This window comes from Netta rufina, assembly GCF_964035555.1.
Source record: "Netta rufina genome assembly, chromosome: 4".
Lineage (NCBI taxonomy): Eukaryota > Metazoa > Chordata > Aves > Anseriformes > Anatidae > Netta > Netta rufina.
In genome coordinates, this window is record NC_140127.1 from 27714035 (window position 1) to 27731497 (window position 17463).

The 17463-nt window shown below is 35.5% G+C and overlaps 1 protein-coding gene across 3 annotated transcripts in view; it reads right to left on the reverse strand.

The window, feature by feature from the left end:
* Positions 1-17463, reverse strand: part of TLL1 (tolloid like 1) — a gene marked incomplete at both ends in the record, with an annotated part of 129940 nt that overhangs the window by 40819 nt on the left and 71658 nt on the right. For 2 of the 3 annotated variants that reach the window (XM_084285612.1, XM_084285611.1), the window contains 4 exons: positions 5882-5997; positions 11884-12008; positions 15117-15222; positions 17083-17261. In XM_084285612.1, the coding sequence (XP_084141738.1) occupies positions 5882-5997; positions 11884-12008; positions 15117-15222; positions 17083-17261 (526 nt within the window). Of the gene's footprint in view, positions 1-5881; positions 5998-11883; positions 12009-15103; positions 15223-17082; positions 17262-17463 lie in introns of those variants that run through there. The other variant, XM_084285613.1, reaches the window with a different exon arrangement.

The following is a 17463-nucleotide window of genomic DNA, read 5'->3' on the forward strand; positions in this document are numbered from 1 at the left end:
TTATTTACATATAAGCATTAAGTGGTTATATTTTTAGCTCTGATCCTAGGAACTCACAACTAAAACCTGCTATTACAAAGCAAACAGAAATTGCTGCATAGTAGCAAATACCTCGTTGTGCAAAAATATAACTCCATGGAGCTTTTTGTGTCAGTTGAAAGGAGAAGAATTTACCCCTAGTCCCACTGCAAGGAGTAATGCTACTAACTACTACTACTACTTAGTAACACTACTAACTGGAAAAATGGGCCAGACAGTCATGCCGGATGACTTCCACCTTTTCTGAAGGCACCACAAGTCTCTCCAAAGACAATGATGTGTTACAATAGTAAACCAGAAAGGCAGAACTTTTTCATAATGTTACATTTTCAAAAGAAAAAGAGCTATTGGAAGAAGCTAATTTAAAGCTCCCATAAAGCCCTTAACATTAGGCTAGCAGAAATTTTGATTTCACTTACTCTTCACCAAAAAAAAAAAAAAAAAAAAAAAAGTACACACACACAATTATATTCTCAAAACCCTCTGTTGTGTTCATTGGAGAATGGGAAAATTTCTATCTTGAAGGCTGTATTGTATCTTACCCCACCACCTAGTGCTGGCAACCTACTGATGGGTGAAAAATCAAGCTCATGGGTATGAAAAGCGATGTAGCTTTCACCTTTACTAATTTGATGTCATTGGAAACAGAAAACATCTGTGAAGCTGCAAATAAAACCCAATAGCCAGAAATCCTGTACAGCAAGGTATATTAATGCTGGCAGCCACAGCTTTGTGGGATGAAGGTATGAGCCACAAAACATGCCAAGGACCATCAGGACAGCACTGAATAAACGGATACCTGTTCTGATGTTTAAGTAAGGCCAAACATTTACACCCACAAGCTGCTACCACATCCACAAAACTTCCATAAGTGTTGCTGAAACCACAGTCTGTCTCTAGCACTGTGTTCTTCATGGGAACATCCTGCAAGCAGCTTTGGAACATTTTCAGTGAAGCAGATGCAAAAAAATTGCCTGTTCTCTCTGTCTTTGGGCCCCTCCCTTATATCACTTTAGGGCCACAGAGGGAGGTAGTAATTTAGTCTCAGATATGTATGCAGAGAATGTACACTTTGATGTTAGTTTAACGCTTTGGAAACTCCTCAATATTTAAATAATATTAACTCATGTCCACAACTGCTATTAGCACTGTGGATCATAATGACCCATAACATTGAAAGTCATCAAATTATATTGATGATCAAATTATCTATCAGGCTTATGTCCTGAGCTGCAAGACAAGAACAGACTGATATGAAATCAGATAATTTCTATGTAACTCCTACTCTTTGTTGCAATAATAATTACAATAGAAATGAACATATTTTGATGAAAGCATATGCATTCCTTACGCTGACAAGTTTGCGGGAATACATATTCAAATATTTTGAGCTATTTTTCCATATCCATATTTTACCTGGCCTTGAGTATAGATTCCATTTCCCTGAACTTTGAAAAACAGCTAATAAAGTCCTAAAAAAAAAAAAAAAAAAAAAAAATCAAATAAAAGTATTATGTAGACAGTGGATGTGCTCTTAAGCATGGAATTAAAGGAGAATGAAATGCTCTCATTTAATCATTCAGTGAATGAGAAGAATTACAGTTTTCTTATAGAAAATACATCAAAAAAATCAGTGCCATTAAGAGCTGGAGCATGTAGGGAACTGCGGTGGAGCAAGAAGGGAGTGTTGTAGGGTTTTTTGGTTGTTTGTTCATGTTTTTAATGAAAGCCAGTCCAGAAATCCAGACGGTCCACTGTTTAACTCCAAGGATTTGAACTAACTAACCTCTGGGACATCCAAGATTTGATTCTCAGCCTCCTGCATCTTTGCAAGTTCTGTGGGCTAGACTTTATGACTGGTTTCCCATTTCAGATGTAGCAATTCAGGTTAAATAGAATGAATTTCAACTGCAGAGGGACAATTCAGATGATTCAAGTAAGCACAACACACACTCTGGATGCACTCTCAACAGAACAAGCTAGTGTTGGTAGAAACCTGGGTTTCTACCTAACAGCCTCTATCTTCAATCTATTATGCAATATCTCTCTTTGTATGGTTCTCATTTTCTTTCCCCTTTTTACTAGGTTTTCACTAGGCCCTTGCTGGGGAATTATTTTTTTATTATTATTTTTTTATTTTTATTTTGCAAAATAGGAATACTGTTTCCTTTCTAGTATTACTGAGAAATTTGACATAAATCATTCAGTGTTGTAATATTCAGTTTCTAGATTATTGTGCTGTAGGCCCAAAAAAGGCATGTGTAAAAGCATTAGTTGACACTCTCAGCTGGCATTTACTAGGCTGCCCTTAGCAGTCTACTTGTCCTCTACTGCCCTTAGCAGTCTACTCATCCTTTTCCATCCATGTCAACCTCATTCTCCGCCATGCAGGCAGAGGGGTTCTCAAAGGGGAGGATTTTTCTCTACTCAGATGAGATGCAGACAGCTGGATGAAGGTCAGGCTACCTTCCATGTCTGCTTAAGCTAACTCAGCTGGCTCTGTTGGAAGCAGGTTATGGAAGCCACATCCTATGCCCTCTCCATGGTTCAGCTGTTTACAGCCTTGAGGTCTCTCATGAGTCTAGCCACAAGTTTTCCATTTTGCAGGACACAGCTGAAACATCAGATTTCTTTGTGTTCTGTTTGCAAATTTGCCTTAATCCAAACCTTAGTCACCAGGACAGAAAAGGGAAAAGGATTGTGTTACTTAGGTGTGATCATGTCACGATCCCAAAGGGCTGCTATCTAAATGGAAACCATTAAAATGTAATAAGCCTCCTTAATGGTCCCTGTCTTTGAAACTATATGAAATAACCTTCACAGCCTGACTCTGACTTGCCAAGGTATTTGATGATACAGCAATTCCTTAACATTGACTAGTATTCAAGAGCATAACCCCATATGCAGAACCCCCAGTCTGTCACAGCATGATTTTTGGTTGGCAAGAATAAAAATATATAAGATTCTTTCTGCAATTCTGCAAAGTATTAAGGACAGATAGAGACAGGGCAGAGCTTGTTCAAGGGGACAACGTGGCTGAAACTCTTCATAGGAAAAAACAATCAATGGATGTTTGTCAGTGCAATTCAAGAATTATTGATTACACAGCAGTTTCAATTGTGCTACTGCAGCTTTAGAATATATCATACTGCCCAGCACCTGGGATATTTAGCAAACACCACACAGTACTAACTAAATTTTCTGCAAGTGGCATTTTCCTCATCTCACCTAAGGAGTTACCTGTCCTATTTCATCATTCACTTAAAAATTAAGGAAAAATAGGAAGTAATGTAACTTATTCAGAAAGAAAGGTTGAAAAAAAAAAACAACCAACAACACTGGCAGAGTTGAAAGTCCCCATGCCAACAACACCTCTACACACCAGAAGGAGGGATTCACCCTGGAAGAGGGCATACAGTGTTACTAACACCATCCTCCCCCAGAGATTTTTCTATGTATAGGTATACTGTGTACAGCTATTTACCATGTAGTCTTAAATCTCAGGAGAAAGTAAAAGGTGAATGAACTGCCTTGTTTTAGTCATAGGGATGCACATATTTATTTTACACTGGGCTGCCAATTTATAATCTTTACAAATAAAACAATTACTACAGCCAGAGTGTACCACTGCAGTCCTGTCCTTCACTGATTTTCCTGACAAAGATCAGAGGTGTCTGTACATGTAGAAAGCAGCATGGATAGAATAGAGTTCTCTAAACTATGCTCAAACAGCACAATATTAAATCTCAGTAAATAAGAGACAAGAGCTAAACAATCTGGACTGATGCTTTTTCAGTTTATTTTTAGGTGACTAAAGTGCTCACTGATGTTTCAGAACATGATGTGATGTACTTATATGTACTCTAACCACCATCTGACATTTCTGAGATCTATCAGGGTCAAAACAGCAAAAAGGAAAAGACATAGATTTAAATATATATTTATTTCCCTTCATAATGTGAATATGTTATCATAAATGGCTGAAAAAACTTGGGATCACGCATAATAAGTGTGTCCAAGGCAACATGCAATACGCATTAGTTAACATTTAGACCTCATTTCTGCCACTCCACTGTCTGCATCAAGTACTTGCTGCAAATAAAGTAAGGCACTATCCTGTGGGAATAGCACTGACAAAACAGATTTTTTGGCATTAGCACAAATATCATTTATGTTGTTCTCGCTGAATTCTATGGAGACTATGAGAGCTGGAGGTCAGAACAGTGCCCTACAGACAGGACGTAATACGTCAGATTACAACAAGAAAACAGGGTTTAATCATTTTCTCCCTTGGAGAGGGGACTAGGATTGGAAGGGAGCTGGTCTCCTTATATTGCTGATTTCAGGACAGGGCTTAAGCTTTTCTACAGCTCATTAGTGGTAACAATCTCAAGGCATTATAATAGTACTACAAACATATTATAGTTACCAACATTCGCAGATACAGTTGTGCAAACTTGTGAGTGTGCTATAAATTTTAAGCGTCATAATTTTCCAACTCATATATTAATGTTATTTTCAGAAGCCAACAATAACTGTAGATGAACATTTGACTTTTATAACTGAGAAACAGGAAAGAAACCTAAGCCATTTTTGTTGTTAAGAAGCTGTGTGTAAGAAGCAACACAAATAATGGGAATATAAAGTTACTTATCTAGATTAATTTGCATCTTTTGTGCAACCCTTCTCTTATTCAACTGTTTTCATTCGTTTTTCCCTGCAAACCTACAGAGCCACCCACACCTTCATGTTTATTTTTCCTCCTGTCACTGGCTCCTGCCCAGAGGAGGGTGAACACAGTCCAAATGACTTCGCTTTCATTCCTCACACTAGCAAATGCTTTTACAGCTCCTCAGGATGCACATCAGGGACATATATTCTTGGTGTCTACTAGGACCCTAACCTGAAAGAAACACAGAAAAAGTAATCCAACTTGGAGAAACTATGTCCGATATTGAGTGGGAGAAAACTGACAAAACTGAAATATCTGGGGGCAAATGCTCTGTTTTCCTTTTTGGACTTCCCAGTTTTGAGACTGGTGGTGGGTCTGAATTCTCAGCCTTCAGGCAGTATTTGCTTAATATTGGCTACTGCTTCCTGTAAAGAAACTTACAATATTATTTTCCGTGCATATTTTGTCTGAACATGAAACTTCTCATTTCTCCCTCTATCCTTATTTAGAGGCAGGCTAATATTTGAGCCAATACTTTAAAGCAAGATTCAGCTAGTATGTTTTGAAAGTGTACACAAGAAAAACAGGTTTTGCTTTCAGTGGGATGGCAAACTTTTCTGCCCAAACTGCTCTCACCAAACCAATCTCTTTATCCACGTTTTCCCTAAACTGACACCCAGAAATTAAAACCCTATGCATTAAAATAATACCAGGGACACCCAAAATACCACTTTTTTTTCTTTATTACTGTTTCACAAAATCTCTTTCAGCATAACAAGGATCTCCCTCAGGCTGAGCCCAGCTACCAGTCCCAGGCAGCTCAGCTTGTCTGAGCCCGTACTGGAGAAGAGACCATCCCAGAATCTGAACTACCTCTTTGCCAAGACGCCAACTGCATTGAAAGCCAGTTTTGAAGGGGTTTCATGACGTAGACACATAGCAGACTGAAATCATGACTTCATTTCATGTGGAAAGCCACTGAATGGATGCTACTGTGGTCTACTGCCACAGACCACAGTCAAATCAATGGCACAGCATTCATGGTCCCATTCAAGAGACATGGCCTATGGCCTACCATGATTTTCAACTATTCTGCAAGCTTTAAACATAAATGCAACATTTTACTTTAAAAATAATATCTGTGTTTAGCTGAGAGAATGTTAAGAATACCTTTTCTCCTGGGGTCACAGAGATTCGCCATATGCAGTGCGTGTAGGAAGGATAACCATTTGGAAAGCCTGGAGAAGAAAAGTTGCCTGTAGATTCCTGCAGTGTTTCTCCACAGGCTGAAAGAAACAAAATACAGTAAAAATATAAAATTGAATGTGCCTACCAGAGAAAAATGTCTTTCCAATATCTATTTAGAATGCATTTAACTCACTGCAGATGCAGAATGGAAAACAGACTAGTTATTTTATGATTTATTCAAAACAGTGATTTTAAGCCAATCTGACATTCATTCCATTTTACACAGGATGTTTTTATTCCATGAACTGTTTCACTTGTGTGCTGTCTGCTGACTTAACCAAAATTACAGCAGTCTTAAAAATGTCATTGCTGTCCATCAACTGCAAAATTATATATATAAGTATTTTGCAGGGAAAAAAAGTTAGCCACACCCTTAGTCACATCCTTTATGAACTAAAACAAACCTAAAACAAAAACTGACATGGTGTGATTGCCACCATACTGGAATTTTGTCAGAGGTTTCATTTTATTTAGTACTTTGCCCACATGAGAGACTGGGCTGACCTAAAGTCACTCATATACATTGGTATAGAAAACTTAAGTCCTATTTTCAACTCAATCTCTTGCAACAATGATTTGTAGAGAGAGTAATAAAGCAAAGCCAATGTAAAGTCCTAAAGTACTGAAGGATTTTATATTCTTTATTATTGAAGCTTTTAGAACCTATATCTCACCCATCAATCATGCTACTAGCTGCTGGCTGACTGATTAATAATTCCCCTGCACACTAAAATACAGCATTGCAAGCTCCTGCCATCCTTCCCCATTAAAACTGATTCTGGTAGGCTGTCACACCTCAGTCAGTCATCTTTTTGACCTTCAATCAAGTTGTTTCACCCACTGATTTTGCAGGTGTGATATGAAAGATGTGAATTTGAGAGTATTATCCCATGACTGACAGTGTAATCAGATCTGCAGTGCTTTCAAATTATAGCACTGCCAGCAGGTGAACCACTGTATCCATCAAAATCTCAATGAATTATAAATGATCTGGAAAATCTTTAAATAAAAGGGGACAAAAGATTGTTTATGACAAAGAAACAATGCAGCTGTAAAGGCTGTCTTGTTAAAATGCATCTAAGATGTAATTTGACAACTACACTGTAATATCAGGCTTAAGCTACATTCAAGGCATTAAACATGCTCTCTGACACTGAAATGGTTATTATGATGAGGAGAGAAAAAGATTGTTGCAGCCCCCCAAAAATTTAATAGCTGAAGTTACTGTCACCATGTTCTTTAGGAATGGAAAAAAAAAAAAAAAAAAAATCTTTTCCTCCTGTCATTAAAAAAGTGGGTTTTATGTCTAAAAAAACCACAGACATTCACAGAAAATGACACATATACAAAAGGTATTCAGTACTAAATAATTATTTCTGTACAAAGCCTTTTCAGTGAAAACGCTATATCCATAATTAACGACAGTTTATTTTTAACATGGCAATGAATGAAAACTTGAATAAATTGCAGAGTATTGTACTCCCGTTCCTCAAGTGCTATTGAGCTATATCATAGGTTACAATACGTATGCAAAGCATCTAAGAGAAGACCAAGGGTAAATTCATAGTGTTGTACAGGAGCAGAGGAAACTAGAACCCAAAGCAGAGATACGCGGAGCAGGAGACATGCTGACAGTTAAGGAAAATCCAAGTGTTTCACTCTTAGATCAGAAGAGCCCTTAGAGCCCTCCCTTATTCCTGCCTTTATGCATGGCTTCAGTAAGACTACACTGCATCAGCATACCCTCAGAAGGAGTACAAATATAATTTCAAATTTTAGTACATCATCTTTTTGCTTTAGTTAAATAACTATTTTGCCAATGTTAGTTACTAAGCAAGCCTTCAGCAGATGACACATGCATCTGATGGAGAATGCTCTTTGTCCAATCTTCTCTGTTCACGTTGCATTTTTTCATTTAAATTTAACTTCAACTCACAAATATTGACATTATGAAGTCATGCCATGGACATTTATACATAATGTGAAGTATGTAAGCAAGCAAAATGCTATCCAAGTATTTGAGACATACTAGAAGTCAGTTCAAATGCAGCCCTGCAATTAGTAAAAGGGCAAGAGGAAAAACACTGGCATAATTATCCCTTACTCTATTAGAGTCCTTAAGTAACCATTTATAAAAGTAAACTAACGGAGTATAGTAGCTTTTGAACACTCTTTATGACCAAGAGAAATTCTAAAATGTACAGGATTATTTTCTCCATGCTCCATATACAGAATTTACATATAGACATAAAACTACATACTTCAGCAGAAGAAAAGCTGTCATTGATTTTTTTTTATATAAAAGTTAAAGAATAAAGCTATATAGCACAAAGCTAGCTCATCCAACAATTTAACTTATGTAAATATTAAATGCCTGTGAGCTCTCCAATGAATCAAAATTTTCATAAATACTTCTGAACATAAGGCAAGCATAAGAAAAAAATAATAATTGGATAACTTCTATTAACATAACTAGAATTTATAAAATAATTTTGGGTTTTATACGTTTCACAATATCTACAATTTATTTTTTAATTTCTGGTTACTGAAGGGGAATGTAGTTTAAGTTAATCAATAGCTGAATTAATTATCTGTGGAATCTGAGTTCCAGGCTGCTTTCCAGAGCTGATGTTAAAGGGTTAATATTTGAGCTCTTCTTATTTAAAGCACATTCCTCTACAATTGGTCAGTGGTTATTGAAACTGTTAAAACTCTGTCACTAAAGAATTTAAGGTTTTTCTCTGTAACTAGACTGTGCAGCTGCATTATTTGTGAATAGGCTTGTAAAATGGTATATTTTCCACATTTTAGTGTGTTACAGTCCATGAGTAACAGACTTCACTTTGGAAAAGAAAGGTAAAAGTAAAAACATAATAACAAACACATACTTAAATTTCCTCAGAACTAGTTTTCGTGTATTTCATATCAAAATAAATTAAATGCAACTTTTATCTCATAGACCTCTGCTTTACAAATCACTTGTATATTTTTTTTATTCTGTAGTTAATCATTATCATGGCCAATGCTTTCTCCACTTTTTTTTTCTTCCTAGATGTCATGCCTTATATGATAAACTCATGAAACCAAAAATTTAAATTGGTGGGTTACTGTTGATTCCCCTTTATAGGAATCCTAGAGAAAAGAAATATATGAATTACAGGGAAAAGGTCTTAACATAAAAATTTTAATTTTTCTTATGTAGTCAATAAAGACTGGCTTTTGAAGGTGGATGTTCTTTTCTAATCTAGAATCTAGTAGTCAAGGCAGTAAATTAAGCCTGAGGAATAGCAAGAACATCAGAAAGAACCAAACTGGGTAATCTTCATCTGTTCTTTTTCCACACATACTGTCACAGATCCTGGCAATTTAGAAATTTGCTGAACTTCTTACATCTCCCTTCTCTTCATCTGAGCAACCTTCTACTGCCATCCATTATTCAGTCCCACTCTGCCCACTTTTCTTGTCCTCTCTTTCTGCCTAGCAGCATACTTCTCTATCATTTTCTATTTCTTATTCTCTTGTTCCTATGAAGTTACATATGCATTTTAAATCAACTGCAATTTCTACATACATGTAGGACTACGATAGCAAACCTACTTAACTTTAGCAGTTGCACCAAAAGAAATAATGTTCTGTTATCCTATCGAGCAGACAAAACTGTAATACATCCAGCCTTAAATATCAAAAACTCTTCTCAGATGGCAAGACAAATTTAAAAATAAGGCTGGCAAAGGAGGGACTCTCAACTCACATGCTTGCTTTACGTTGTTACATGGCAGAATAATGAGACCTTGATTAAAACGCAACTAGATCCCTATCAGCATCTATGTTTTCTTCTGACAAAAATCCTAAGAAAAAAATAAAACTAAATCAAAATTGCTGTTCAAAGGCCACTGAGTCCTGGCACTTGCTCAGCTGATGAAAGACAGCTTCACCAATCTCAAATCTGCTTCTCAGTCACTAAGATCTTTCCTGAATAATGTTACTGAATATCCTGCCTAGCTAGAACAATCCAGGAATCAGCTGCCTCACTACTGCACCTGATTTCTCCAGAAGCCCTGAGCTCAGCTTCATGCTCATGGGCCCCAGAAAATGCAACAGGCTTCTCCAACCAGAAACTGCTTGTGGCACTAACTAGAACTCCAAGAGAAACATATACAATACTGCAACATTTATCAAAGAAGCACGTACCTCTGGGAAATACTGATTTGAATTCCTATTTCCTGTCCTTTAATTGTATTGCATTTAAGGCAAAACAACTGAGCACATGAAACTGAACACTGACTTTAAGCAATATTTTGAATATAATGAAAGAAATGATAACTCATTATTATACATTTTCATGAATTATATGAAAAGGACATTTTCTCTGAATAACTATTTGAACATTAGCTCTAAAAGCCCATTTTCTCTTTCTCAGCACTCAACAACCAAGGCTGGTGGGTTGTTTTTTGTTGGTGGTGATGGTTTTTGTTGTTTTGTGGTTTTTTTTTACACTTTAATCAATGTGATAAAAGACACTGGCTATGTTCACAGCTATTTTGATTCTATAGAATATTTTTGTCTTCAAAAATTTTGTTATCAATATACATGTATACATTTATTCTCTGCATTTATGAAACAGTTACTGTCTATATACTCTTATTAGATAGAATGCTGCCAAGAAGAATTATATTATTCAAGTTCTTTCCATACCAAAAGAACAGAAAAAAAAAAATTATTCTAACTGGAGCAGTTGTTAAAGAAAATATGTTAAAGTGGTTTCTCCTCTGGTAAAACCATGAGCACTGTGCATGTTCTCCATATACAGAACATTATGATTTGATGTACTTACAGTACAAACCAAAAGTATATTTCAGCAATATAACGCACATCAAATCAGATCTACATCTTCAGTATAACCCACTGATGCTGATACAAATCTCCATCACTTCAGTCCTTCTGTATTGATCAGATGGTAAAAAGCAGCCATATAACTGACTTGAAACAGTTACTGTGCCTTCATTAAGTCCCAAGAGGAGCAGGAGGTCTGTAAAACTTGACACAGAGTTGTTTTGCCTATCCTCCCACAATGACCTGGCTGAGGGATATTGTTCTGAAATGTTTCAGTTTAAACCAAAGCTTAAAACAGATTGCAGCTATAGCCAGAGCAAGAAAAGTAAAACCTTTTTACTTTGAAATTTCCACCATTCTGCTAGCACTTGGAGAAGAATTAGCTCCCATAGTATTGAATTTTGGTTACTCTGGAGTTGCCTCTCATGTCTCTGAGACAGACAGACAGTCTGAGATAAAATATTAATTTGTATTGAAATTATAAGATGCTAGGATGAGGCAGAAAATATTCAAATACTAAACATACCTTTTACAACTGTATAACATTTGTAATAAGACCTAGCCTGTTCATCCATAAAAGACAGTTTATACCTTAGATGTCATGGCCTGTACCAATTCCTGACATTTTGGGGGGGGGGGGAAGTTTGTTCAGAGCTGATTGCAATAATTTAAATTTACTCATTTCACACTCCACTAAAATTCAGAACAAACAGGACTCCAGTCCTGATGTACATTAGAAGCAACTCTTCTGCCTAATTTCACAGCTCATTTTACCCAGCAAATATGTAAACCAGAAGTGACATTAAACATAATTACTTTTCTAGTCATTGAACAACTAAGCAAAACAGACTGAAACATCATGAAACTAAATATTGTTCCATGCAGTTTATCTATCCTTAAGTGCTTTGCGTTCCAGAGACCTTACCTACAAGATTTTTAATGATTCAGTTCTTGAACTGAATACGTCAGTTGCCAACATGGAACCAGACTACTAAGCAGCTGACACACACACAAAAAAATCATCTTTCAACTTGAATAACGAAGTCAAACAATTGCTAGTATGTGTTTTTTGTTTGTTCATGGTGCAATACCTGGACATCTATACAGCTTTCTTGCCTGTGCAATATCTCCTTTACTTAGACGGGTACGCTGGCCAATGGCAGGTCGTATACCATTATCATCACGGGAAGGGAGAATGGTATCCAGAAACATGCCCCTAAAAAAAATAAAAATAAAAAATAGACCCCAAAAAAACCTATCAAGTTTCTATCATAAAACTCTCTGAGTTTGATGGATGTATAATGCTACTTTGTAAATCTAGAATTTACATTTGGCATAAAAGGGTAAAATGCAGAACATTAAATAGAGAAAACAAATTAGAAAAATTCCTCAAGCTGGCAAAACTTATGCAATGTTACAAAAAAGAATTATTCTTTCAGTACATCAATTAACATATGACCTTCTAGATTTCTATCAGACAACAGGAGGAAAAATTCTTACTCCTACAAGATTACACAGGGAAAAGGCAATGCTGCTCAGATCATTAGATTGAAAAAAATAATTATGAAGTAATATAGAAGTACATAAATAAGACCCTGTAACAAAATTCTTAATCACAAAGTTCCTATTTCTAACAGAGTTTTAAAAAAAAGTCTTAATGTCTGACTTAACATGAGTAAGAGCAAATAAAATCAGTCATGCCTGCAAATCCAATGTTTTCATGAAACATTCCCATGTTTTTAGTGAATATATATATATTTTTGTTATTAATGTGAAAATATGGTTCTGTCAGGTGTTATAACAGATCTAACTCTACTTCAGCCGCTGCTCTTTCTAAAATATAAATTGGTTGCCTGGCACCTTCTTCTTGCTTTACAACAATATATGTCAACTTACCATATGTGATTTCAATAACATTTACCCTAAGTGACTAGGAGTAATAGAGAAGCAAATTTGATCCAAATCTGTAGTTTTATTCAAAATTTCCCTGATTTTAAATATGATTCAAAATATTCTCAAATTGAGAATAAATAGTCAAAATAGTCTCAAATTAATTTTAGAAGAAGAACATACAAAAATGTTCCATTATCATGTTACAGAATTGGAAAACACTTAAAATCCAATAAAATGGAAGTTAACAGATTAACCTGTTTCTGTTTCTCTTGTTCTTTAACTTTTTGATACTCTCTTGTGTCCTTGTAGGGCTTGTACTGAAAAGTCAAATTGTTATTTTTATATATGGTAGGTCCAAAAAAATGAATGAACTTCAAGGATCTTTGTAGTCAGGAATACTGTTTATCAATATAGATTACTTTTCAAATGACAATAAATGAACAACCTTAAGCACTAAGGGTACATACTACTCTCTTTACCCAGGCAGATTTCTTGTGGCATCACTACAGATTTTTTTTATTTTTTGGGGGGGGGAGAGAAAAAAGGAAAAAACAAACAAAAAAATAGCTTAGGACATTACTTTAATCTAAACACTGAAATAAATTACTTATGATATTACTTGGTTTCTAGAAATAAGGTGCATTAATATTTTTTTAATGTGTTTCTTTCTATAAATTATAATCCTATTTTCCACCAAGTTTTGGAACAATCTGAAACTGATGCTATTCCTGTTTTGAAAAATGTTCAAACCATCCTCTTGGATGTCTTAGCATTATTCTGCTATGTACTTTAATACAGTAACAGCTAGTAACAGTTTTAATAAAGCATGAACTATATTATAGTGTGTGACTAAAACTTTGTGATGATTTGTGATTTATCCTTCTTATTCAGGTGAGTAAAGTCTAACAACAAACAACTGGCAATATTCCACGCTGAGTACAACTCATGCTTTCAAGATAATTTACAGCGAATCTACATGACCTCAGGATTTTGATGTTTTTTTTTAAATAGCATGAAGTAACAACCTCTTGCACCTTGGGGCATGGCATGCCTATTCATGGCACTATCAGTTTTTGCCAGCTTGTAAAGTGGTGAGATCAGGGCCCAAAATTCAAGTTATCTTGATGTTGTCATTGCCCTAGGACTCTGGAGAGTTCCAACTTGTTCAACTGCTCCATTTTATATGGGTTCCTATAATCTCTTCCTTAAGGTAATTCATCTGTATCTGGATTAAGCAATATGACTAATATCTACCTCATGTAGAGCATTCCCATGCTCTTCCGGGGTGAGCTATGAATATGCTGAACACTTTCTTTGGTAGGATATCTTTTAATTATCCATCTATTTTTGGAGACAATAAGCTTAAGAAATGTGTTTTATGCTTGCAAGAAAGGCTGGTGAGATTTCTGGTGGTTTTCAGTTTACTTCTAAATTTCAGATTGCCTAGTGATTATCCAAAATCATAGCTGCTTTACAATATATATTATTTGTTAATGTAGTGTTTTTGAATTAAAATTCATGAAATTGTGTAAAAATGATTTTTCAAACAAGTTGTTGTGGTCTTTTTTTTTTTTCTTCTCCCAGAATTTTTTTAATCTATATTACTCTGGAAATTGTAAAGAGTAATTAGCTGGACTGCAACTTTGTATTAAATATAATAGGAGACCAGGTGAAAGACTCCTGCTTCACTTTTTCTCCAGACCAAAGCTATCCGAGGTGAACAGCTCATTATACAGCTCTTCACACCCATTCAGAGTTTCAGAGTTTCACACTCCCATGTGAGCTGAGAACAGACCAGCCTGCAACAGGCTGGAGGAAAAGCAGCAGAACTCCTCATTATCTGGTTCTGATGACAGTGACAATCTGCACAAACAATACAGAAGAGGCTGCAGCCTCTGGTATAAATTGTTGGCTACAGCCTTTGCAAAGGCTGCAGTTTGCATGGTAGATTTCCTAATATTATAACATGTTCTACCCACATAAACCATAGTTACTCAGATGTTATGCAAAGGACACTTTCTCTTCAACAGATCATGTTATACTTAAAATGCCTAAGCATTTCATTCATTTGTTTTTTCTAAATGTAACCTTTTCCAGGATAGAAAAGTATTACCAAAAAAAAAGGCAAGTACTAAAGAATTATGTTTCTAGATTATCTTGTCCTAAAAAAATGTAAAGAACTGAAGCAAGATTAAAAGTCTGCTTTGAAACTGTGCAGAAATGAAATGCATTTAAAAATAAAATTAAATTATTCAGACTTAAAATAAACAAGCTGTGTTTTGACTGCTATAAGGATACTATATAGCAAGGGATATTTTAATTGATTCCAGAATAGTTTTTTGTTTTGTTTTGTTTTTAAAGAAATACATTTCTTAGTATTCATAGAGAGGAATAGAATTAAAAGTCAAAAGGTATAACCTGAGACTCCAACCTTGAGAAGGTGTTCCTGGCATAGTGCATGATGCTGTCAAAATCATACGGTTCCCCAAGAGAATTCACCTCTCCAGGCTCCATCTTCAAGAAGTTGTATTCTTGACCTACAGATGATTGATAATTAGAGTCTCTGTAATATCTCTTTTTGTGAAGATAAAAAAAAAAAAAAACAAACAGGAAAAGAAAAACATTAAAGATCCTAACCTGATCACTCACTGACATGCATAAATATTTTGGAAGTAACTGTGTGCTTTTATTAACTAAGAGAACAGACACGTATCTTCTGAAATATTGACACTTAGAAAGGCTGTTTTCATTCACCTAACCCAAATGAAAAATGAAGTGCCCATATATTATATGCTGCACTTCATGAAGAATCCACAAAATTTTCTTAATTTCAGAGGAGGATTTTAATTTCATTTTGACAGTAAACACTCTAGAAAAACCCTCCTCATTTTAGATTCTCTAGGCTGGATACTAAAGTGACTTTGCTTCCACAAAGGCTACTGTCAGAGCAGCCATGTACTTCAAATACTAGAAAGTGACATTTTCATGAGTCTAGCTCTTACAACTTAACAAAAGTAGAACAGAAGCACGATACTTAGTTCATAATTTCAGACCAGGAATTCTTTGCCTTAATCATGTATACAGAGAAACAAAGCACCCCTTAATCTAATTCATATTGGTATCTTGCATAACTAAGTAAATAATAAATAAACAATGAACAATAAATTAAATAAATATTATATTAATGCTGTTTTATATATGAAATTATTATTAAATAAATAATAAAGAAAAACCCTACAGTAACATTAACATTATTAATAAAGTTCATTTGCATAGCATGACAAAAAACAACTGCCTTAGCGGTGATGAATTCCTTCTCTCATTTAGTGATCCTCAAGCTGACACCACACCACAAGAAGTGGTTTCAGCCAGAAGCTGGAGAGACAACTGAAAGAAGAGAGCAGGAGGCTAAGGATGACACTGCAGTGGATTTTCCCCATCACAGAAAAAGCCTAAGGGATAAGCACTTAACAGAATCTATGCAAGTTGGTGAGAGAGAATAGATGGAAAGCTTGGATATGGGAAGCCTTTCAGGACTTCAGAGACACACATCAGCTGCGAGATTTCTCCCAAGTCCTACCTGAGGTGGCAAAAGGTCTATTGTACCTCATATCTACTTTATTTTCAAACATTTTCTATAGGAACAGAAAAATACTCCATGCTATCGCTGGACATTTTTTCGCTTCAGCTTCACACCTTCTTGAACCTTCAGAGAATTACCATAGGTAAAAATCAGTGTTTAAAAAGACTATGTATAATTATGAACACTGCAAATTAAACGTGCCTAGCTTTCTTCCAGCTTGCCACATGACTTGAGCAAGCATAACATCTAGACTGACAAACAGATAACAGTCAGTTTCATGCTCTTGGGTTCCTCAGATGCCTTGCCTTGAGGACACCAAGGCCACCAGCTAAAGCAGCAAGCTCTGAAGGAAACCTGTGATTTGGAAACTATGGAAAGAGTGTGTTTCTGTCACAGATTCAGTGTTCAGCTTTCATTCCAAATCTCAACTTTCTGGACAGATAAACAGGAATCTATCTACATGTCTCTAGTTATCATTCAGTAAAGACTATGAGGGCAAAGGCATTTCTCAACCACGGAAAAATTAAAAAGGGCTTTAATAGTAACTTTTCTTCAAAGTTTGAGTCTGATTACTATTTCTCTCCTAGCCAATAACATTTAATGACTTGCAACTTGGCCAGACCTTTAGAAAATATTGTTTTAGTTGCAGTATTTTATTTTTAAGTCAGCTTGGGATCGGTTTAGCTAAGAGGAATAGCAAACAAATGCCTATTTTTGCTATTGTTAAAGAGCACTCAGATTTAAGAAACTCAAGCAAATAAAGCAAAAGCAGATTTTTTTTTTTCCCAAAAAAATATTTATCAGAATATCTCACCTGGCTGGATGTTTTCTCTAATGATGGTGACGTGGTCATCTCGGTCTGGCCGTGTATGTTCATGCCAAAAACCTATAACATGACCCAGTTCATGAACAACTATACCAAATTTATCACAGTTCTTGCCAATAGATATAGCTTGAGGACCATTTCCCCTTCGACCCACATAAGAACAGCACCTGTAATTAAAACACAAACACAGATGAAAGTTTTCATGTATATTTCTACAAACCATTTATGAAATTCAGTTAAAATCTGCAAAATATATATATATATTTTAAAAACAATCATCAGAACAATACACCATGAAGTTTCTGAAGTCTCTCAAACTCTAGAACTAGTGCAGGAACAACTTACTATTTAGTATTCCCAATAAAAATC